Source organism: Xenia sp. Carnegie-2017, unplaced genomic scaffold, assembly GCF_021976095.1.
Source record: "Xenia sp. Carnegie-2017 unplaced genomic scaffold, XeniaSp_v1 HiC_scaffold_22, whole genome shotgun sequence".
Taxonomy (NCBI): Eukaryota; Metazoa; Cnidaria; class Anthozoa; order Malacalcyonacea; family Xeniidae; genus Xenia; species Xenia sp. Carnegie-2017.
In genome coordinates this window covers 6,667,788-6,693,430 of record NW_025813485.1, presented here as the reverse complement: position 1 = coordinate 6,693,430, position 25,643 = coordinate 6,667,788, and the positions used below count along the sequence as shown (strand labels likewise).

General features: G+C 34.4%; 1 protein-coding gene across 2 annotated transcripts; it reads left to right on the top strand.

Moving 5' to 3' along the window:
• The first annotated feature begins 33 nt into the window (after positions 1 to 33).
• LOC124447405 (arf-GAP with Rho-GAP domain, ANK repeat and PH domain-containing protein 1-like) lies at positions 34 to 23,718 on the top strand. 2 transcript variants are annotated; one of them, XM_046998312.1, is made up of 45 exons: positions 34 to 1,491; positions 1,614 to 1,664; positions 1,735 to 1,826; positions 1,995 to 2,033; positions 3,320 to 3,363; positions 3,834 to 3,909; positions 4,054 to 4,125; positions 4,218 to 4,290; positions 4,475 to 4,527; positions 4,976 to 5,038; positions 5,307 to 5,356; positions 5,489 to 5,537; positions 5,832 to 5,944; positions 6,096 to 6,180; positions 6,430 to 6,490; positions 6,767 to 6,906; positions 7,514 to 7,602; positions 8,315 to 8,408; positions 8,480 to 8,548; positions 9,329 to 9,368; positions 9,536 to 9,576; positions 10,185 to 10,218; positions 11,580 to 11,650; positions 11,958 to 12,044; positions 12,342 to 12,404; positions 13,129 to 13,214; positions 13,699 to 13,768; positions 13,909 to 13,999; positions 14,169 to 14,246; positions 15,451 to 15,582; positions 15,900 to 16,008; positions 16,725 to 16,809; positions 18,376 to 18,459; positions 19,192 to 19,221; positions 19,589 to 19,633; positions 19,766 to 19,843; positions 20,047 to 20,155; positions 20,396 to 20,523; positions 20,637 to 20,765; positions 21,055 to 21,134; positions 21,472 to 21,522; positions 21,783 to 21,846; positions 22,382 to 22,450; positions 22,756 to 22,779; positions 23,147 to 23,718. In XM_046998312.1, exons 1-45 carry the CDS (start codon positions 228 to 230, stop codon positions 23,240 to 23,242), a joined length of 4,551 nt encoding a protein of 1,516 aa, XP_046854268.1. In that variant the 5' UTR covers positions 34 to 227; the 3' UTR covers positions 23,243 to 23,718. The 2 variants fall into 2 exon arrangements, with proteins under 2 accessions (XP_046854268.1, XP_046854269.1); XM_046998313.1 differs by lacking the exon at positions 22,756 to 22,779.
• Positions 23,719 to 25,643: the final 1,925 nt, after the last annotated feature.

The following is a 25,643-nucleotide window of genomic DNA, read 5'->3' as shown; positions in this document are numbered from 1 at the left end:
TGTCACGCGTGGTGAGTGATTCGACCTTTCAAGTTTCGAGTCGTAAATTATCATTGTGGTATTTCGTTGTTTTGCATTCCATTTACTAAGAATTTATCACTTGTGATGAATATTTGTGACAATTACGATTAATGATGTCCAATTGGCAACGGATATTTTGTTGGGCATCGCTGAGTTGATAAACAAAGAAAGTCAAAACTATGATTATATAAGTACGTCAACGCCATATGATGAATATATCTACTCCGTGCACCAGGAAGCAATTTGATGTTAGCGAATGGCTTACTAATGATGTAAAACTGCCACAATATGTCAATGCTTTTCTTCAGAACGGATTTGAATTACCATTAGAGTGCTCTCGTATCGATGAAAAGGTGTTAAATGCTTTGGGGATCGACAAAATTGGTCATCGAAAGCGACTACTTGTGTCGTGTCAAAGGCTTGCAGAAAAGTACGGTTTGAATTGTTCAATAGAACAACATAAAACAAACGATGTACTTGAGAAAAGTCAAGTGAAAGGAAAATACAACAGTATAGGTTTCAATCAAGTGAATGACGAAGATATTCCTCCGATACTGCCACCGAAAAAAGGAAAAAGATTGAAGCCTGTACCTACTCCTCGAGATATGGATGGAAATGTACAAGTATTTGATGATAATACCACAGTCAATAACAGTGGAAACTTTTCATCTTCTTCACCGAACCTAAATAGTTCTAAAATTGGAGAAGTAACCATCATCCAGAAATCTCATTTAAGTAATCCTGTTGATAAAAATGAAAGGATTAGAAGCGAAGATCCCCACTCACCTGGTTTTTCTCCCGAGGAAAAAATCAGTAGCTATGAACACTTGTGGCAAGCAGACGAGGGAAAGCCACCTCATAACAGCTCTGCCATACCCTTTCCTGTGACAACCCCTGAAGGTCAGAAAAATACTTTAGATGAGGATAACAGTTCAAGCTTAAAGAATATGCCAAATGCTCAATACGAGGACAGAAAAAATGAAAACAGTACACAATATGAAAATATTTCGACTTCTAGTGGAGTAAAGTTTGCACCAGCTATTCCACCACGATCAGACCTTGAAGAGGATATCTATGCTAATGTAACTATTGTGACTTCTCAAGAAAGAAAAATACCTCCTTGCAAGCCACCTCGACCATCTAAGCCAGTTTTTGTTACATCATCATCGTCATCCACTGAAACATCTATAACGATGAGTCGTAAGAGTGCTAGCAGTACTGATCTAGTTAGGAACACCACAGATACCCCCACGAATGATGAAGTGATAGAAGCTGTTCCAGTGCCAAATCGTCCACCATCAGCAGATAGTGCTTTTGCTAATTCAAATCAACTTCTTAAAGTGACTTTGCGACCATCACATTCTGAAACAAAAGAAAATGCTTGCAACAGGAGACCTCAACCTGTTCCGAGAAGTCGAACATTATCAGGTCAAAATAGAAATGATGAAAATCTTTATGAAACAATTCCAGGTAAACAGCAAAAATTATTTTTTATAATATTAACTTAAATCAATTTAATTATGCTTTTCTTATGATAATGAATATGCTACTATGTATTTCAAGCTTATTTTCATATTATTTCTGATGTTCAGACAAAGTGCCTCGATCCAGCTCTGTTGCTACTGGTGCTCAAGAATTTTCGGGTACCTATTTATTCACCATGACTACATGGCTTGTTTTCTTTCCTTGCTAACACTTAAAATTTTCTCTCAGGTCATTTGCATGACAATGGCAGTTGCACTGAAGATGATTTGTCTGGAAGTGATGAAGAAATGCCAGACAAAGATGTCTCCTCTGAATATGAGGTACATACTGTGGATTTTTTCATGATGATTGCATTGTTGTGATGCATGCATTCATTTATGTTTTTATAATTTAATAAAATTTGTCAGCGCAAGGTAGGTAGTTTAAAAAGTATCAAAATATTTTACATGTGATAAATGTGATTAACAATTATTTTATGTACTTTTCAGATTGTCAGCTTACCACCTAGAACTCACAGTATGATTCAGGTTAATTAAATCATTTTTGTTTTTTATTTATTTGCATGTTTTATTGTTTTACAATTTGTATGTTTTATTGTTTTACAATTTGCATGTTGCTTAAGATGAATTGCACTTCCAATAGTTTGACAATAGCATTGAATGTTCCTTAGTTGTATCTTTTACCCACTGTACTTCTATAACCAACAATGAACCTTATTTGTATATAGGCATCGACAGTGTGCGAATTAACGGTGTGCAATGTGCAATTTGCACATCGTTTTAGCTAAAATGAAAACAATTGCACATCACTTTTTCAAACGATGTGCAAAAATCAGCAGTTTTAACGAAAAACACTGTCGTAAATCATATGAATTTGTTCATGTTTAAAAATATTAATTTAGCAATTAGCGCTATATAATAACGTAATATTGATTTGATTATGCCTCTAAAGAAACACTTTGTCAAAAAATTGCACATCGGTTTTTCTGAACTAATTCGCACACTGGGCATCGATACTGTTGTTTAATTACATTTTTTTCCATTTTATACAGTCAACTAAAAATAAACCTTCACAGTAGAGCAATTCTCTGAAACTGAATCTTCATGGAAACATTATAAAACTACTTGTAGTGATATGTTTTTTATGTTATGTTATTACACCTATTAAGGATATTACCAGTTTAAATTAAGGATTGTTGAATGTAGTGTTAATTTAGGAAATGCCAATTTTAGTGGGTCAGCATGTTTTTCTTTGTACAATATCTTCGAGAAAGATAGTGAAAACTTTAAAGCATATGTATGTTTTCATTTATAGTTACCCTAATACACAATAAATATATATACTTTGTGAGGTCTTCATTAGTGTCTACACTTGAAGCCAGGAAGAACTACAGAATCACAAATTACAATGTAAATGTCACACACTTGGTAGGGGAATCGCCTAGTCGTTTAACTTCCATATTTAAGTCCTTATTTTGGCACTGGTTTTTTGTCGCACTGGGAACCAAAATACCAGATTGTCATCACTCAGTATGTTTGTGCTATATATCTCCTGTAATATGTTCACTATTTTAAACTAAGTTGTTACCAATTAGGGTGAAACTTTTACTTGTTAACTTTTACAATTAGTTGTTACTGATTTTCAATGGTTGACATAATGACTTTCGTGAATCTGTAAAGTACGTTTTATTGAAAGATTTTTGAGGAAATTTGATTCCTTATAAAAAAAATGCAGAAATAGACTACAATTGTTTCATTTTTTTTTTTCATCCTGCTTTCCTTGCATGCTTTGATTTTAATTTGAAATACTTTAGAACCGTCACACAACAAAAGAAGGATATCTTTACAAGCAAGGAGGGTGAGGCTTTTTGAAAATTGTCAACTTTGCACGTGTGCGACAGTTTTCGTCGACCAGTTTTCTTAGCGAGTCTGCGAATTCCTCGCATTTAGTACTGTGTGTGTATTTGCAATTATTGAATGAGATTAAACACGTTAGGAAAAAATTTGCCATTCTGATGACTGGTGTTTCTTCGTTCTATATACGAATTTTTACGTCTTACACTAACCAGACATCGGAGCAGTTGCTTCTGTAACTATATACTACTTATACGGCTTACAAATCGTATGTAATTCGATGAGTTGAACAAATGTGCAGCTATTTGTTGAACATATACAGAGGTACGGACGATAAATAGCTGGAAGCATTCCCATAAAAATCGTATCAACGAAAACCTTGTCGTTCAACCGTGATTTTTACGATTGTAACGTTCAGTTGCCAACTCTTGGCTAGCGCGTTCGTAAATTCGTTTTGGCAATTCTTTTTTTCAGGCAGCAAAACAACAAAGGCTGGAAAAAAAGATGGGTGGTTTTCGATGGCCAAGAGCTTCGATATTACAAGGATAAGGTGATGTTTACGTATACATTTACCCGATAATTGCGACATCTATTTGGGACATAATTTTGTCATTTGCTGTACAAATCAGATACTGATGGTAATAAAAGTTATGTATATTGGTCGTCTGTAATGCTTGTTGTCCTTTTTTTAAAGGATCACACTGACGAAACCCTTCAAGTCGTTCCAGTTGCAATAATGAAGGAAGTTGCAATTGTTACCGATGATGTAAGTTCACTGCATGGCTTCTTATATAATGCCTCTTTTGGTTCTTCACTATTGATATTTTTGCCATTTCTGTTTTCTTCGTAATTTTTCAGGCCAAACGAGCAAGATTCGATTTATTTTGCGCTGGTAGAACGTACATGTTTGCACGAGAGACAGACGAGTGGGGTAAGTAATTTGTTATAACATGTTTAGCACGAAGTGAGGTGTTTGTTTATAAAAAATGGATCAAATTGCAACTCCTATGTAAGAATGATGTTTGAATAAGGGTTTAAGTCAGCGGTTAAGACATTGAAACACAACAATATTACTTACGTAATTTGCTTATTAATAAAGTACTAAATCTTTACAGATGTTATTCAAGTGTGGGCGCAATGTCTCATGGGAGCAATCATTCAAGTTCGAGTAAGATTTGGTTTGGAAAGTAATTGCAAAATTAATTTTAAGACAAATAAATACGATCGAAAATTTATTAATTTACAACGTTTCGATGCTTATTCCTCCATCATTTTCATGTAATAAAATAATAGTTATAGGATGCATCAATTTATTCAATCAATAGTTGGGATTCATCATTTTATTCAATCATTGCCCATAGCTTGATCACGAATGTAATAAACTAGACGTTTGTGCGATAAATTAATGCATTCTAACTATTATTTTATTTGTTGAAAATGATGCAAGAAGCATCGAAAGGTTGTCAATTGATAAATTTTAGATCGCTTTTATTTATCTTAAAATTATGTTCTGAAACTTTATTGCTTAAATAATTGCCAAATTGTGCTTAAAACTGTTGGAAAACGATTATCGTTATCGAACAATAATAGTCCCATTTTATGTTAATGTCGTGTAGAAACAAGATCAAACGAATGTTACACAACCACCTGGTGGAAATATGTTTGAATCAGATAAAAAGGTACATACACATGTTTCAGTTTGAGACCTTTGGGTTTGCTTTTTGTCGTAAATTAGTCGCAGATTAAGTTGGGATGCCTTGAATGAATATATTCTCAAAAGTATATGCAAAGTTCATTTTTGCAGCATTATGTTGTCAGTTTAGCTACTCCATGTCCTAAACATTGTTCGAATTTGATTTAAATGAATTTTATGAATTACAAGATCTTATTCCCGTCATGACATGATTACAAAAGCTTAACTGTGTCAACTTGTCCACGGACGTTTAGGGATATCTTAAAAAGCAAATGAACACTGTCGTTGGGGATTTCAGAAAGAGGTAGTAAATGGTGAATTAGTGTAGTTTATCATTAAATAAAGTGCATATGGTGTTTAAGTCGTATGCATTATAGTGATGGTTTCAGTTAAAATATCACTAATACTTTGATAAAGTTTTGGATATTTTGCTTAGATACGTTGCTGTGAAAGATGAGATGTTTGCATACTACCACAATTCTGAGGTATTTAATATTTCTACACACAATGCCGCGATGTTTTAACGTGACAAAAAAATACGGCAAACCTGACGTACGTATACTCCTCACTTACACTTGACTATGACGATCACGAAGGTAGTGGAAACATCAATCAACGCCAACAGTTCTCAGGACTCCACTAACCTGGACGATCTACATCTACAAACATGAAATGCCATGTATCTTATAGCCGAATAAAGTACATGTTTACCTTCTACTTGTACGTACACAATTGATAATCGTATTGTGGGGAATGTAGTTATGAACTTTATCTTTCAGGACTTTCTCGTTGCAAGCCCAATTAATACAATCGAGATGAAATTCGCCAAAGTGAAAGTCGACCCGAGAACCCCGAATCGGTTTCAACTAATAACCAGTCGCAGAACTTACCTGTACGTATGTCGTGCTTTATTCTCCATTTTACACAATTTCTCTCGTGACTCGCTTTTAAAACTACATACCGCAAAATAATTCTTTTTTGACCAGCTTTTTGTGTAACGTACATTGGTACCGTACTATTTTTTTTCGATACTGTTTGCCTAGGTTCCAGTGCGACGATGAGAACGAGATGCGGCAATGGGTCGCTGCTTTAGAAAAATCTATACAACTGGGTCTGGGGGATAAAACGGTAGTGATTAGTTACGTAGGCGTCCCGTTAATTATTTTGTGAAATTAATTTTCACTGGAGAAATGCAAGGCTTCCCATGGGCTGCATCAAAAAACTTTGATGCAATGTAATGAAGAGATTTGCTAAAACTAAGAGAAAATGTGACTTGTGACTTGATGTGTGAACGTTTTCGTCCAAGCCTCCCTCGTTAAATTTGCATGCATGTTTATTGATTCGATATGTTTTGTTATTGTTTTTTTTTTAATAAAGGTACTCAATAAAATAAGGGAAAATCCTAGCAACAGAAGATGCGCTGATTGCGGAGCCAAAGGTAAAGTTTGAACTGTTTTTGAAAGCATGTTTTGTGAATAAGACAATAAGTATATTCATATATCTGTGTGTTATTTGTTGTGGATGTGCCATTGTGATTGTTATCGCGTTTTAAATAATGAGCTGATTATTGTTGCTGTCGTTTGCTTTTGCATTTTTTGTATGCTTACCGCTGACACTAACCCTAAACGTATTCTTCTGTACCGCTTCTTACGATATAACCTGCTTTTTGTTTTCATATTTGAATTCATGTTGACGACGTGGTCATTTTTTAAAGATCCTGTTTGGGCATCAGTCAATCTTTTGGTGTGTGTATGCGAGAACTGTATTGGCGTGCATCGACGTTTGGGCGTTCACGTATCAAAAGCAAAATCAATTTTAATGGATGTAAAAGTTTGGACTCCTTCTCTTGTGAAGGTTTTTGTACATATTTATTTTTTATTTGTCAACATTGCAATAAGGATTGTTCACAACAGATTACAGTAGTTATTTTAAAGAGTTATGGGTTCAAATCTCGTCCAAGTCACATGTTTTTCATGTGCGTATGAAAACCGTGTTAGGATTTATATTATGTGTAGTTATTTTGATGTCAGGCATTTCAAGTGAACGTCAAGTTTTTTTAAAGTAAACATGTTTCGGCATGCTTATGCCATCTTCAGTACAAGGAATGACTATGCTATCTATTTACAGTTTTATTTATATTATTAAAGGGAGAGTGTATCGAATTACTTTAGATGATGGAATTATTTTTGCATATGGCGTGCAAAACCACGAATTATTTTTGTCGTTCACCTGATATATATAGTGGTATTAAGAAATTATTTTGATGTAGTTCTATTGAACCATCCTTTTTTTGGAAATCACTATCAGAGAAAAACTTACGTAATGATTTTGCTAAGGTTCTATTAATCCTTGCCATCCTTTTTTACGTTTTTTTTTCTTATAACATCTTAGTTAGCGTTCTACGTTTTTTTCGGTCATTCATTTGCCAATTTTTCTAAGTGGATCTCTTTCTCACACTTAGCTCTTTGTGAATGTTGGAAATGAAGTATCAAATCGATTTTGGCAGCACAAATTACCTGAAGACGATGCAATCACACCGAATTGTTCGAGGTGTGTATTTCTTTTCAAAGTAATTCATACTCAACAACATGCTAATAAAATAACATCATTGGCGAAGTCCTTTCGAATTTCTACTCCTGCTATGCTTACATTTTAGCGAACTTTTTATTTACTTCATTGTTGTTTCAGTGGGGGAATCCAAAAATATTTGAGTAGCGGAGTCATTAGTCGATACAACCTTTGCCATTGAAACATCCAACATTAGTTTGAGAATGTATTTGTAAAGTATTAACGGCTTAGTACATGAAGTAAAAGACGTTATTGATTCACAGATTTGCTCTCTGCGTACGTAGTTTAAGATAGCCTTCAAAAAAATCCAAGGGAAATAGAAATGTTGACTCATGGAACATTTGAGACTTCCATTATTAAAACTTGAAACTTCAAGGCAAAGCTTCTATTTGTGGAGCCAAGTGTTTTAACAATTTACGTACATATATCTCAAAGAAAATCTTTGGCTTCGCCTTATGGATTTTTATACTGTTTTTATATTTATTTTTGTTTCTACAGTCTTTACTTACGTTTTTGTTTAGTTCTGTTCATTTTAGTTTTCATTTTTAGTTATATCCTTAATTGTATTTCAATAGGACAAACATTGATATTCTTTCTCAACTGACTGAAGTTTCTATCCTGTAATAAACATTTGTTAATAACAATAATAATCATCGGTGAAATTAGTGATATAAGATTTTCTTTGGTATTACAGTGAAGCAAGAGAAGAGTTTATTCGTAAGAAGTATGAGCGACGACTGTACCGTAACGTTTCACCATTCTATGGCGACCCCGATGCTCTTCGAAACGTAATTTTATTATGAAGGAATTTCATCGTTGTTATTACACATTTCATGAACATTTTAACTGGTTTATGCAGGAGTTAAAAGCTGCTGTTTGTACAAACGACGTTGGAAAAACGATGCTACTCGTTTTTTGCGGTGCAGATGTAAGTTTTTTCTTCAGTTTTTCTCGAGTGTTATTTGATAATTTTTGTGTGTGAAATCGTGAATTTCGCCGCAAAATGTTTGTCAGTTGTTGCAAATTACATAGCTGCACACAATGAGTTGTATTACTGGATAGAGAAAAAGATCATGAATTTTTTTGTTGAGTTCATTTTTGTATCGTTTTTATTTCTGTTATATAATTTTTTTGTATTTTTATATATGTTTTTCATCATTACAGCATATAGTTTTGCATTACATATAAAAAGCACAAATACACGTGCTATATAAAACTCAATTACGTACGTGCCTTCGCGCTTCGGTTTTACGCATGTTGGCCTCTAAAAATTGCTAATGTGTAGCGAAAAATACGCCGATGCTCGAATCAGAATTATTGGTAGAAAGCTGGTCGAAAGCCAAAACTGCAGTTTATAGGATTGTTTCATTAATGAAGAGTCGTCCTTGTATATTCATGCATGGTGCCTGGTTTCAATCAATGGGAAACCCTATAAAATGGATTTTTTTACCATATGAGTTAGAACCAGTTAATACGTAAGTCGAATGGCCCTCATGGATGCGTGATTGAAGATATTTATATGATTTATAAGACATCACAAGACATCAATTGCTGTCTAGTTAAACTATATATTAACGGTTGAACAATCGTAAACATTGATTTTTAGGAAGTATTATATGCAACTATTGTCTTTGTTGGTCGTTAGGATTGACTAAAGTAGATTCGACAAGATAACAGTACGTGTTTCATGTGTTTTTATTTTTTTTAGGTTAAAAATGAATTTAACGGTGGCTTAGATACTGAAACTCGTGAGTTTTTTATCCTTCATTAAATGCAGTTTTCTGTGCAGTATATTTTGCTTAAAATTCTGTAATTGGCGGATTGCTTAACCTGCATGCAAATGCATCCTATACAACTGTGATTATGGCGGCATTTACGATAATTCTAATATGTTATGGATTTTTTTGTTGTTAAGCGTATGATTTTGCCCGGGCAGCTGGACAAGAACTTCAAATGGTATGATTGCACAAGACCTGTCGAATTGTCTATGTTGGGGGTTAAAATTAATAGGGATGGATCCAATATGGTTTGACGAGAGGGGAGGGGGTTGGAGTTGGGTTAGAGGGCTCTCTAGTTTGAGTTAGATTTCGATGGATACTTGTTGCCGTAGCATGCCAGACTTAGAGATTTTTGAAGATAAAACACTAATCCGAGTTGCTTCTGCTTTATTGTTTGGTACACATATGTATTTCGTTATCAAATTCGCACACCCCTCTTGCAACCCTTCCTGTCAGGTGTAGGTACGTCCTCCCCACCCAACCGCTTTCCTCCTCTTAGTGATTCCTGCAAAAAAACTGTCGTTCTGTTGGAATCGAATTTTCATCGATTTTACCAAAATTTTATGCCTAAGTTTTTTTGCCTAAGTCATTTTAGGGAATTTTGAAAAAAGGAGAAAAGAATGTATGCAACTTTAAAAACAGTCAAAGTTTTTATTGAACATCATATGTTTAACGTCATATGTTGAGTCGTTTTGATTGATGAATTTACTTTGGCCACAAATGTCAAACACGCCATTGGGGCTAGTAACGTGACGATATTTATGAGTGAACTTCTTCATTCCTTAGGAATTTCTCCTGCAGAACGGAGCAGTCACAAAAGGTACGTTGGAGATCTCGCGAAAATAAAAATGACGCAACTTGTTACGTACATGCGTATGTGATGATGTGTGTATTTTCTCGTGATTTAATGCAGTAAATCGGTATAATCAATCACATCGAATATTCATTAATCAGTCCACGAAGAAGGGCTCGGGCAGCGTTGTTTTCGGATGTAACATTTCAGGCGTGACAATTAATTTCATTTAAGTAAATCTTCGAGAATTTACACATTATAAATTTTGTTATGTTTATGTTTTATGCGCATTCAATCCTGAATGTAAGTGCCAACCATTGACTGATAAATCACCTATAGCTTGAAGAGATTAGATATAATTTTGGCTGAAAGCTAACAATATTATTTGAACACAACAAATATTTACGTAATAATTCGACATGGATTATGCTTTATCGATACATCTCAGTCTTCTAGCTGTTTATATGAATAATATAAACGTTTATGTGTCGTACAATGTCAAATATTGTGGGTTTTTTTTTCATAAACAATATAAGACGAGGAAAGCAGTCAATCCATATTTGTGATAAAATTCGATGCATGCTTTACTCGTGTTATATAGATCAACAATATATTGCCGAATTGTTTTGTGAAAGATGTAGGCTTAATACAAATTTTAAAACTGTTTGAGATCAACTAAAAATGCAAGTCAAAAAAACCTTTTGTTTTTTAAAACTTCGCACTTCCTTGGACCCTACAGTTTACGAAAAATTCGTTTGTACTATTTCATCAATGATTGCCGAATCTTTGTTTACATAATATAAGTCAATATTTTCATTTAATTATTTCAAAATTTACATAAAAAGCAAATATTTTAAATTCTAAACCATTATGAACCGCTCTCTATTAGCGATTTCTCCAGTCGGAACCCTCGAATTCAAGTTAGCATAACATGTGATGGGTATGTGTCTTTATTAAATAAGAACTGTTACTAGTCCCTTTGAGATTTTTGTGGATTTCTGAACAGGAACTACTTCAAATACATGATGTTATTGTATTGATGTATGAATTGGTCTAAATTCAAAGTGAACTTGCGATAGGTCTCATAAAATATGTTCTTATTTGCCATAAAGTCAATGGATGTTAACTCCATGGTACATGAATCAAAATTAGATGGGAGCTTTGGCAGAAATGAAATAAATGTATAAAGCATTTTATGGTTGGTTAAAATTACGAGTCAAAAGGCAAGGTTTTTTTGAAACGTCGCACTATCCTTGCATCCTTAATTTTGTTTTGACAGAAATTCTTCGCCTTAACTCTATTGGTTTATTGCAGAGCATTACTGGTGTCTGAGTTGACATTAAGATTCAAATACTCGTTAATAAACACTCTATATTTGCTATATTTAGAACCTGAACCTGCGAATCATGAATATGCTAGCATCTATGAGCTGCCTGAAAAGAACGACGTTTTCCATGATGTGAGTGCTTTTTCGAGTTCTTATTCACTTATTGATATTTACTATTTAAATTTCCCTGTCAATGGCACTATGCCTGAAGAAATGCAAACATGCGGAAGTGCATTGCATCACACGTATTCTTTGTTTCCATACTTGCTAAATTGGCATGTAAAGTATGTAGCACCGTTTATGATGAGAGGTCCAATCTTTTCATATTGAGCGTAAAGTTTGAGGGTGTTGTGTCGTTGGTTTTGTTTTAATTGTATTTTTTCTTCGCTTGCTGTCACAGGCTTGTAAAATTAAAATTCTTGTTTGACTTTTTCTGTAGGCCAGCAGCCCTTCGTTCCAGGAAAAAAGTTTAGTTCCGTATGAAAAAGAAGGTTACCTGTATAAGAAACCGCCAAATACAGCTTCAGTATGTTTTGTATCTGTTTTTAGTTTCTGGCGGGACTTGGGAACCTTACTTTGACGTTTAAAACAAGTAAAAGTTCATGAGTCGGTCTTTATGCCGAAAAAGAGATTTATAAATCTTAAAAGTGGTAAATTACACTTCGAAGCATCATCTCGCCTGTTTGCGATATTGAAAAATTGCTCAATTCTACTTGTTTCCTTTACAATAAAAGCAATTGCTATTTGTTTTTGAAATTTTCATCTCTTTAAGCAGGGCGGGAACTCTAACGATGCTGATAGTGAATGATTTGTACTTTCACAGGTCTGGCGTAAACGTTACTTCATGTTAGCAGGTCGTGAGCTCTGGTATGATAAAGATAAAGGCGTAAGTTGAAATTTTCCACACCATTGATAGTATTATACGCTGGCTATCGCCATTTAAGAAATAAAAGTGTTTACTTTGCAAAGGCTCATGCAACAGTCTGAGGAGACCTTTGGGTGAACTCGAGAGCAGATCAGCTTGCACCTGCCCGAGAACTGTCACAAATGTCTCAGAGGATTGCATAAGCCAGTGGTAAAACGAAAAGTATTTTTTATTTCTCTTATTAAATTACAACATTGTGATACAGATAAATTTAAAACGAACGTTTTAATACTTCCTCAATTATGTATTCATGATTGATTTGCAAAATCTCTTTGATCAGTTTGATTGATTGAGCTTAGATCTGTTTGCACAAGCCTATGCAAACTCAGCTATAAACCTCACGCGTTTTATTGTTATTTTATAAAGAAACATGCTAACCAGCTCATGACAATTAATTATTTGGCTATTTATGATCACGTGACGTTAGCTAAAAACTGCATTCTAGGTAACACCACTACATGGCATTTTACGGACTGCTGTACGATGTAGCTGTTGTGCAAATATTTTGAACCATGTTTCGTTCGTGCAACATCATATTTTATAGCGAGTCTTATGTGGCGAGCAATCGTGTTTTATAAGCCATAGAATGGCTCTTAAAGCGCTCGACAAATATTTTATTGCCAATGTTCGATTTTGCCTAATTTAATGCTGATTTTTGTTTTAATGAATTCTTGGTTCCCTGAAGGAAGAGTTTGGGCTGATCAAACTAAAAGACGTCGAAGATTACGTTTATAACGACTCTTTAACGTTGGATATTATTACCAATGAAAGGTACACTAATTTATTATTGGGTCATGCTCTAGTGTTCTTGGTGAACTGACTGCATCAAAACCAATGATTTAGAACCCAATCCCCTCGATGTCTAACTACCTTGTCAAGGTGAGGCTAGAACGCCATCTTGAAAGGAAGCAAAATAAAAAACTCTCAAAAAAGCTGGAAGAATGTTACAAAAACCAAACCATCAAATTTTTAAAAAACCAAACCTAGAAAGCTATACTATGTATGTAGAATATAGGTGGAGTCAGGTATTTAGTAGATTGGGCTCTAGGTAATAGATCAAAACTTAGACCGAATGACAGTTGAGCAGTGAAACCCATTGTTCTATGGTAACTGCTAACGATAAATAAAATATTTCATTTTTTTAACAATTTCGAATTATGACATGAAAAATGTTTGTATACTGTACAAGGATAACATGTGTATGAGTCAAAGTCTTGGTTATTTGTTGCAAATCTCCATGTTTCCTTTGTTCTAGGACATACTATTTGAGGGCAGAAACGAAGTCCGAAGCGCATGAATGGTACATTGCTTTGCGTAATAAACAGGTTTGTTTAATTCCTGACGAGAGCATCATGCTACACTATTAATCACAATATAGATTCAGATTCTACAATGTGTGAAATCGGTTTTGACAATGGAAAAAGCATTGCGTTTGTGCATTTTCTCATTTGCTGATGCATTTTAGGTTTTTCAAGTTTCCTTGTCTTGTCAAGAGCTTGGTTCAGATGGCATACCTCATTTGGTCGCGAAAGCATTGCAGTTTGTTGAAGCTCATGGTATTTATTATTTTTATGCATGAAGTCATTGATGATGTTCCCTTTTTGTCTGAGTTTTGTTTTTCAATTTTTTCAATCAATGAATGTGGCTACATTCTGCAACTGCCTGACAGAAGTGTATCTTCGATTTACTTTACATGATAACTGACTAGAAGTTTTCTTTCTATAGGTCTTGATGCTGAAGGCATATATCGAAAAAATGGCAACAAAGCAAAAATTCGAGTGCTACGAAAGCTTTTTAATCAAGGTTAGCTATAGCAGACGAATTTTTAATATAAGTATTGATATTATTGTAAGCGAACTAAATTATTTCTTTTGTGACATGTACAAGAAAGAAATCAAAACTAACGAAATTTCTGTTAACTTTGTTTTCAAAAATTGTTTCAAAATTAGTAAATACCATAGTGAATGGTAAAAATAATGACGTACGTATGTACAGTTCTTAAAAGAACTTTTAGAACACTTACTCGATAGCTCTAAAAGCAGTTCTTTTAAGAACCATTACGTCATTTTATTGATCATTCACCATGGTATTTACTATTTTTAAAACAATTTTTACATTTGTCACCACGCTGAAAAAGTCTCTATTTTACTACTTAAAAAAATTGTTTTTGCTCTTGTGCTCGTCTTGTGCTCATGAACGAGGGTTGTGACAAAATAAAATGTGATGCAAAAGTATATTTTCTTGCTATATATTCAAGAAACAAAACTAAAGAAAAAAATGTTTATTTTTTTTTAATATACCTAACCAAGTGGTGATTATGTCAAACTTGATTCAGTAACAAAATCGATACCCAAAATAACATGCGATATTTTATACACAAAGATTACTTCGACAAGTTCTTTTATTTTATTGTTCTTCTCATATACATACACTATAGGCTTCTCTTATACATACACAATAGTTTCTCATATACATACACTATAGGTTTCTCATATACATACACTATCGGTTTCTCATATACATACACTATAGTTTCTCATATACATACACTATAGGTTTCTCATATACATGCACTATCGGTTTCTCATATACATACACTATAGGTTTCTCATATACATACACTATAGGTTTCTCATATACATACACTATAGGTTTCTCATATACATACACTATAGGTTTCTCATATACATACACTATAGGTTTCTCATATACATACACTATAGTTTCTTATATAGATACACTATAAGTTTGTCATATACATACAATATAGGTTTCTCATAAACATACACTATAGGTTTCTCATATACACTATAGGTTTCTCATATACATACACAATAGTTTCTTATATAGATACACTATAAGTTTGTCATATACATACACTATAGGTTTCTCATATACACTATAGGTTTCTCATATACATACACTTTAGGTTTCTCATATACATACACTATGGGTTTCTCATATAAATACATTGTAGGTTTCATATTTACTTATATCACTTGTTTAGACGCTGAGACTGTGATCATATTAAGAGAAGAATATGAAGCGCACGATGTTGCTGGACTTTTGAAGGAATATTTTCGTGAATTACCTGATCCACTAATGACTGAAGATGCTTATGCTCACTTCATTACTGCAAGTATGCCTACGCCACATTACTCTGCGAGGGGCCTGAACGCGGCGCCTACACTAGTGTGAAGACGTTTCTTCTCAGTTACGTCATATGTGAAGTCTTCTTTTCTTTTCATGAACATGTTTCTGACAATTTATGTTAAGCGTTTTAGAATGACGAAATGTATATTTAACCGCCACGTTTTGCGCGGGAAGCCAGTTTAAATCGTCGTTTTGTAGATTGTGTTGTACAAAACATTTTTTTCGAAATGTGAGAAGAAGTATAACCATTGATAGAAATTTCATATCACGAACGTTGTATGAATGTTGCATTCGTTTGTTAAGGTTTGTCGCCAGTTCATGAAAAAAAACTACGCATGTACAAGGATAGTCTCGGACGTTTACCAGAGGTAAATCGCACGACGCTGAAATCTGTGATAAACCATCTTGTGAGGTCAGTGTTTGTAAAATGAATCGTACGTATATAATTAAGCACGTCACTTGGTTTCTTTAAATTTACGAAAACCCAAGAGTAGCTAATTACGTTGAGAAAGTTAGGGGCCGATTATAGGGAGAAATTTCAGCCCGGGCCTGTTATAATATCCTATCAAAAAAGCGTAAGTGATTACATATGAACAATTCCATCCCGGGCTGAAAAATCTGTCATGTAATCGTTTCAACCCGGGCTGAAATCACAGCTAAAGTATTCACGCATGCGTGATTGCGTACGTATTTTTTATGATGACGACAACAAATTAACTACGACTGGCGATCATGCCTTGGACGAGCTTCGTAACTTTCAGCCAGGTTAAAAACCTGGCTGAAATTGACAATATAATCACACAAACTCAGCCCACGCTGAAATTGCTCCATGTAATCGGCCTCGTAATCTAATAATTGCGAGATGCTTGTGCCTATATATGTTGTGGTCTTGAAGTGTAATTTTTAACCTTGAAGTTTTGACTCCATTCAATCCCTTGAAATCATCGGGCTAGCTCGCTATCCGGGCCAGCTTGCCTCCATATAATCAGGCCCTGGGAATAGTTTAGTATTGTTTTCGTATTCATAACTCTATGATATTGTTTTTGTTGTTATAGTTGATAATCAATATCTTCTTCATAATTTTACAAAATCCAAATGGTAAAATGTTAAAACTCATTTCACTTTTAGAGTTTGTGCGAGGAAAGAGCAAAACCTTATGAAATTGGAGAATGTCTCTCTCATTTTTGGGCCTACGCTGATGTCAAATGAAGAAGTAAGTTGGGCATGTGTGGGCATAACGTTTATTATATGTGATGAAATAACAAATTTTTAAAAGTCAAAAATAACGGAATTGTAACAATCGGAATTCATCGCATGAGTGCTGTTCCACTTCAAGGAAATTACTGAAATATTTTACCAAACCATTGTAATGCATGTCTATTATCAGCGCTCATGAACGCCTTTGAGGACAGTTTTTCAAAGAATCATTAAATGTATATACAACTCGATTTCCCTACAATGTACAAACATCCACACGCGCAAAAACGTGTTCATTTTAATATTTAGTTTGCGAGTTACAGACGCAAAAAACTAAACGAGGACTGTGCAAAATTACAGCTTATCCCGCTCTAAAGCAACTGTGCACTTTTTTATCTTTTCTAATGGTATAATAATTCATGGAAAGTATTAATTCATGGAAAGTAAATAATAATTCATGGAAAGTATTTTGCAATGAATTTTCAAGTGTCTTATAAAACTGTTTTAGCTACTTTTTTAAGCTTTCTACTTGGATATATAATTTAGTTGCAATGAAAACCATAAACATGTATAAAGAAAGCCATAAATATATTATTTTACTATATAACTATATCTACCGCTTAATTGTGTTGAGTGCAGAGTAAGTGCAACTTTGTAAGTCCCTTTATCTGATATGTGATTGACGTTTCCCCATGCTACATATCTTTTAAGCAAGCCAAGAAATATTCTACCCCTAAAGAGTCTTGCCAGCAATCGCTTTCCCTGCTTCCCCTCTTTTCCAGACGTGTGGAGAAGTAGCTCAATTATATAAAATTATTTCAGACGGTGGTTGCCAATCCATAGGTTGTACGATTTGTACGTAGTTAGACTTTAGCAGTTCCCCCTTTAGCATGAGAAGAAAATAATACCTGGAGGGGACAATAGAATACTAAGTAATTCTATGAAGAAGATTGTTTTATGTCACTCTGTTATACTTATACTCCGCAAATAGAAATAATTTTTTTAGTATTTAATTTTTAGTGGTAAGATTTAATATGAGTAAACAACTTTAATGTCAAGTAAATTCCAAATTTCAGGTCTAAAGCTGCAGTGTAATTTTGACTAATCGATACATCTATTTTTGTCATCGTTATTCACCCTTATATGGTTAGAAGCTAACAAAAAGTCTTTGCTTGTTTGGACATTTTTGATTCACAGTATTTTATAAATTATACTGTCAAACGTATTTGAAGTACGCGAAATCTAGATCCTTAATCCTCCGTGCATAGCATTCATTTCACATCTAATTAAAATATTGTTGAAGAATTGGGTTATTTTTATTGCATATAAAATTAGTCTTCGACTAATGATAGCGAAAATGCCCATTTTTTAATGTTTGAATGAAAATTTGTAATATTTTTTATATTTTCTGCAAATTAAGCTATAAACGATCAGTCAACTTTATAAAGCAGCATAAATTCATCGTAATTTTCATGTTATTAACTTCGACTACTTTACTTTCTTGTTGACATTCAAGCAACTGCCCGAGATAGTTGACATACCTCTTTGCTGTTTGACTTTATTGAATCGTTTTTATTTGTAGATGGGTAGCATGGATTCTGCAACAATCAACCAAGAATTCGCCGTCATTGCCGATCTAATTACATATTATGAATGGCTCTTTGATGTGAGAATAGCTAAAATTCTTTTTATATACATACCTTAAATTTTGTTCCGCGGCTGGGACTGTTTAAAGAGCCAAAGGGTTGCTCCTGTAACGTACACGGTATATATAAAGGATATAACTGCCAGTTGCTCTACAGATCGCATTTAACACAAATGTGTTCGGTTGAATTGTGCCTTCAAATTAATTCAGCGTTTCCCAGCTGGAACCCATACGTGCAGCCATGGATATTTACCTTTGCATTTGCCAATTTCATTGCAGTGGTAAAAATCGTTGAACTTCGAGTGTGGGATCTGCATGCCAGCTAGTTCAACACAATATGTAAATTGTACATGCAACTGCCTGCTTATCCTCACTTTTAATGCACAATACACACAAGGAAACAACAATGGTCACGATTAAAAAACAGACTGCCTTCCTTAATATTAGCTTTTTTGCTCTTAGAGGTTACTTCGTATGGGAATAAAGTTTTCAACATTTAATGTTTCATGTTTGTAGCTTTATGTTGGTCAACTAGATAAGTGTTGTCCTACAGGTACTGTTGATGTTTGTATTGACTGACGTTTCGATGACTACCGCTAAGATGTCGAAACGTCAGTCCATACCAACACTAACAGTCCTTTTAAGACTGCATTAACCAGAACGATCAACATCTATTTAAGCATACAGTACCCCCAGGCTCAAATCAATTCACTTTATTTACTGATTTGCGACAAAGTGTGATTACTTTTTAAGGTCAGTCACACAGAAAGAAACAAAGATAAGGTTCGTACATATTAGCCAGAAAGCTGGTTTACTTACAAAAATTTACGTAAATGTAGCGCAGGAAATTTGTGTGGCAAAATGAGCTACTTGTTTTGGAACAACGTTCAAAATTGATTTAGTTTGACATGTTTGTGCTATGCAAATGTTTGGTGTTCTCTAAGTGTAGAAACAACTTAAATAAGTCGTGATCATGATCTGATATTTACTTAGCACGACCAAATTTGCAGGCTGGCTATGCCATTGTACATATCAATAGTTAAATGCCCATTGCATGCATTGTAACGTTGCATTAATTTCTTTTAAAGTTGCCCGTCGTCATGTGCATTTTGTATGTTTTTATGAAAGATTATTTTTTAAAATTATTTAGAAAATTGAAGAAGCGATGCTGAAATTGAATAAATTGTCATCAAAAGTAAGAGCAAAGAAAATGGCAGTCATAATTCACAATGCTTAATATATTTGAGTCTGTATACGTCATCTGTCGTCTACCGTGCTCACTTCTTTAAAATGATATCGTTACATTGTGTGTATTTTATATATTTAGCCGGACCTACTCAACTTTTCCGACATGAATTTGGATATTTATCCGCTTGATATCAAGAATGAATGTGTTGGAATAAAGGTAACATTGCTGAACTTACTATATTTGCTGACCTCAACATATGAACTGGACTCAAATTTTGTGGCCTCAAATCTCGTGTCACACTGTGTGGATATTTTCACTTTGTTTATATAGCGTTTCGTACGACGTTGAAAACATCTTAACTGTCATTATTGTTTTGTTTTTCATAACTGTTCTATATGTATTATCTTCTCTGTCATCAGGTTTATCCCCATACGACGGCCGGTAAGTTATGTCAAGAGATCGCTTTTAGAAGAGGTATGCCTCCCGATGTAAACTGGGCTTTATTTCAGAATGTGGACGGAGAAATAGGTAAAGTAAAATGTTGTCAAGATTCTTTTAACGTCATACTATTTCAAAACTTTTTTTAAAACCTGTTTTAAAACCATATTTTATCAGTGTACGACTTTATAAAGTTGTGATAACGATAATGCTTGTTGGAAGAGAACTTTGATTTAGTGTTAAATTTGCACTTATAAATAAAAAAGTCTAAATTTCACTACTTGGTGTAGTATTGATAATGTGTGTGTTATAGCGTTATTTACTCTTTAGAGAGAGCGTTTCCAGCGATGGAGAAGATCCTTAGCACTGTTATTCATACTGGAAAATACAGTCAACTGGTGAAGGGATCCCATTTGGTCGTCAAGGAAAACTACGTTATACCGAAATTAGAGAGCTTTGTGAGTAAAATCGTTTGTAATTTGTATGACGATCATGAATGTAATACAATTGTTTTGTTGATTTCATGACGTATTTCACTAGCAATCCAAATTACTTTTGATTTTGTTCGCAGGCGCTGGAAAATGATAAGTCTGGGTATATATCAGGTATTTTTGCAACTATGAAGGAATCAAAAAAAAGTTGGAAAAAGAATTTTGTTAAACTGGATGGAACATTTTTGACTGTGCAGAAGAATGCCAAGGTCTCTTCATGGTTTTTTCCTTGGAATTATATCTCCTTCTTGTATTTCCTTAAATTTCTTGTCTGTCGCATGTGTCCAGCTGTGTCATATTTTGTCTTTTCAACTCCACCACCACCACAACTACCAACACCACCACCACAACCACCACCACCACAACCACCACTACCACCACCACAACCACCACCACAACCACCACCATTACCACCACAACTACCACCACCACCTCCGGTTTTGTTTTATGATGTTTTCTATATTTATTTGCACACGCAAATACAGTCTTTGTATTTAGGGCGGCGAACTCGATAAATGGCCTGTTGCAGAGACGGATTTATACATTGGTGTGGATCGTGTCAAGAAACCACCAACAGCGTAAGTTCTTTTCAGAGTGGTTAAATCAACAAATTTCTAAAGCTTTAAGATTTATATCAGCAATAATTTGGCTTAATAAGGGGGAGTATAATGAAATAGTTAAACGTGTAGGAATGAGCCAAGTGTTATGTTCACCGGAATATTAATCCAAGTTGATGTATACATGTCTGATGTCTCTCCACAATGTATGGTCATTTTGTCATGTGAATCCGAAATGTCATCGTATTTATGTCGCTGTAATCTTGCACATCTCAATTTTTTTATTGATATTTAAATAAATGAAACTGCGATGGAAGATGTCCAACTTCATTTATGCTATTTTTTTGTACACTTTTAGAATGGGTTTTACCATTGCTAGATTGACTACGGAAAATCATTGCTGTTACAGGTGAGACATGCTAACGGATCTTTTTTCATGTTGGATATAGAAAAACAAATAGTGACCACTTGAACTATTGTAACGATCTTTGTCATGGTTATTAAAATCTTAATTTCGAAACTTTTGTTTCATACGAAGCACTTTTGTAATGCAATGTCAACGTCGATAAATTTTCGATACTACTAGAATGCTCAACTATCTAACGGTCTGATTATTTTATGTACAAATTTTCGCACGGAATAAACATTAATACGTATGTTTTTGTGCAGATATATTTGCCTGGAAGATGAACGGGATCTCTATCGATGGATAAATATATTTTTAAAATCAAAGGTTTGTGAAGTGTTGAATATGTCGTAGATTTGTGACACCAGGGCAGAGTGTTCTGAATGTTTTTGTTCATACCGTTATTTTTTCTGCAAACATTTGAACAACAAGCATTCTGTACTGATTGCAAAAAACAGTTGGACCACTTTACGGCGCAACTCGCTGCTCAATGTTTAATAAGATAACTGGCTTCGGTTAACTCTCTCAGCTCTCTCATTAGCTAATCGGAAAATGTAATTTACTGGCAACCTTTTTGGTAAACAGATTTGTAGTAAGATGCATGATACCAAAAATCTCAATGGAGTGCCCTGTCTGTTCTCAAAACTGTAATTTGCAGGATCGATTTCTTGCTTTTTCGATTGCGCTCCAGTGTTTCCTCTTTGCCACCGTTTGTGTTTGAATGTTTCTCCAATGCTACCCAGTTTTATATTATGTTAGATTTTCTACCTTTGCATGATTCATGATCTATTCTATTTTCATCGCTGTTGTAGCATAATGAGCTTGTAGCGTTTTGTCATATTTCTTGTTCCTTCATAAATAGTATTCTGGAGTAGATGATCTTTGGAAAGATCCAGACGTACAACCAACAGCACTCTACGAGGAAGCTTCTGTATGTATTTAATCTCTTTAGCGTAATTCGTCAACTGCTATATTATGTGACATTTCAAACTTTCGTTAATAATAAAGTATTGTACGTATTTTCAATTGTATGTGGTGTTTCTGAAAATTGATGTCCTTTGTTTTATGGTAAAATGTTTGGCGTGGTTCGTCAATCAAAGCGTTCTATTTGGGCTTTCAGCTTGAAAGAAAACTGTATTGTTGCAATTGAATAAATACCCTCCCCCCCCTTCCCTTCAATGTTTGTTAATTACTGTTCAGAGCAACTGGAACATGAATTTCGTTTTCGTTTATCAGGTAATACCTTTGATGCCTCGTCAGGTAAATTAGTTTTTGTTGTATGACGGACAATTCCTACATTACAATATTTGAAAACAAGCTCAAGTCATCTTTCCAGAGAGAAAGGGCATCTTATAAGTAGTGCTAATGTTACTTCCACCAGTAACAGGGGATTATGTGTTTCTCGAAAAAAAATGATAACGCCTGTGAAACACGTGCTGCAAATAATATAGGAAATTTGCGAGGTTTATTTTCCTCGTGGAAAATTCCCAAACTCCACAGTGTAGAAAATTTCCTTTATCCCTTGTAGTGATTGATGCTATTATATTTTTTATATTTTTGAAATTACTTTGCAATTGTTAATCATTTCATTTTTGATCGTTATAAAATTGTATTTTTTACCAAACAGAGTGGGCAAAATCGACAAAGTGTTCCTGGCTTTTCAACAAAAGTTGTGAATGAACTGAAACAGAGACATTCTAGTAGCTCTTCTAAGAAATCTTAGGGAATTTTGAATCAATTCGTTTTAGTTTGAGTAGTGGTGCAGTAGTCTTGACACATCGCTTTGTAAAATGTAATGTTTGTTGTGGTTTTAACAAAGTAGTGTACATTATTTAACGAAAGGATAAAGCAAAAGGATAAACTGTCATCTGTCGTTTTGAAGATAACGGTATATGTTGCATTGAGGGTCACAAAAAGTCACCGTTGAATGTCGATCACCAGCAAGCTGCTAACTTTTTTCAAGTTTCTGGAGATGTGGAGGGACTTCAGTTATCAAAATTCTTAAAATTTGACGATTCTATCGATAATAATAAATCTGTCTGTTGTATTTTTATAACTAATTAAATGAGTACTGGTAATGTTTAGAAATGGGCGTGGCAGGATTAGAACAAACCGACTAAACCCTATTGTTAATATAGTAATAGTATAATTGTATTGATAGTTCCAATGGTTTGAACATTAAATCATTTCAACATTTGATGTGTTTTACTTAATAATTACTGCGAATTAGCTGGGGTACTACGTCGAGATGGGCATACGTATAGCCAACACATACAAGGGAAACGAGGGGAAATGTTCTGAAGCTTTATTTTCGCGCTTGAGCAATCGAAATTGGTACTCAGTTGACTTTGTATGTTTGTTCTACGATACCAACAAATTCTGGTTAGCAGACGCGTAGCCAGCCCGTTTATTTAGTCGTGCGATGCAAATTTTCCGACGATAAGTCACTGTGAAAATAAAACATTTCGCTAAAGAAATGAGCGATGATGATGTTCTGAAATTTGCATATGTAGCGTGACTAAACTCGCAGGCTGGCGACGCTACTGATGATTTATAGAGGGAGTTTGGATGTATAAAATTTTAAATGATGGCCAGCGGTTGGAGGGTCTGCCACACCACGTGGAGAAAAAGTGCCCCACCACTATACACGTATTCTAAGAGTTCACTCACCCTCACTGAGTTAGACATAAAAATTGCATGGCGGGACTAAGTATTTTCTTTAATCAATGACTAAGTCATTTCTCCTTCGATAACAAGATTTTTGCCAAAATATCTCAAATCTAGCAAATGAGTAAAGAGAAAATGTCGTGTTCAAATAACTATGAGGTGACTTGAAGCCCCACTCAGTGAGCACCCAGCTTGGTGTGAGTGAGCTTTTAGAAAACGAACGTTAGAAAGAAATAGTTTGGAGAGCACTTCTTTAGATGTATACTGTAGAACATTCAATTCACCCAACAATAAGCAATGCCTGTCTCTTCGATTACACGGGTCATACACTTAATTTGTGCCTATATATGGAGATGTTTCGAAAGTTGCATTCAAGTGCCTTTCGATGAATGATTTGCAATCGTTCGAACGACGTTTTCAATTGAAAACGAGAAAAAATCACTTGAAACGTTTTCCAGGTAAGCAGTATTTAGAGGTGGTTGCACCTAGGCGACACATTGTTATAGCCCGTTACCTATTTTAATGTTTTCTGTTAAGCACACACTAGAATTTATGTCCGTGACAAGCTCTACGCCGTCGAAATTCACTGTTCCGTTTCTTCCAAGATGATACAAGAGTTTTAAAAAAAACATGTTGTAATATATCGTCTTTATTCCAAAGACATCATCAGACTAATAGTTGATATCATTAAAACCATTAGTCTGATGATGTCTTTGGAATAAAGACGAAATATTGCACCATCTTTTGTTTTAAAACTCTTGTATCATCTTGAATATCAAGAAAACGAGATGTCTATTTTCGGAATTTGTTTTATTTTGTTTTACTTAAAATTGTCTGCTTGTCCTGGTTATCGTTCTCTTCCAGGGCTCTGTCACCCACCTAGCGATGGATTATCTTCTTACGATAAGTTGGCCTTCGAGTTGGAATATATCATCACAGTGGGTACGAGTTTATCCTTCTAGCGTTCGGTTATCTTCTAGAAATAAATTATCCTTGAGGTAGCACAGCCTTCAGCTGTAGTTTAGCGTCCAGCCGTGATTTTTTTCTTCTAACGATTATGAACGATAAGCGATCCTTATAACTGATGGTTGTTCTTATAAAGAACGCACTGTTAAATGTTGAACTAATAATTGAATGTAACGAAAAATTGACAGCGGACGCAATTTTCTGTCATTGAATCGTTTGATTTTAACTTGATATATTTTTAAATGCATTATATTTTCCATAAAAATTTCTTTCTTTTAGTGATTTTGATTCTTTTGTGAGAAAATTCTTCTTCAAACAGACGTCAGGATATATATCATGGGAAAACGAATTCGAATTCTGTGTTCACAAGATGAAGAAGAAAAAGCTTTTTTCTTTGGACGTTTAGCTTCGAAAAAGAAATACTGGGACTGTCGAGATGTTTCATAAAAACCAGAAGATTTGTTTGTCCTCCAATTTCATAAAGGTAAAAA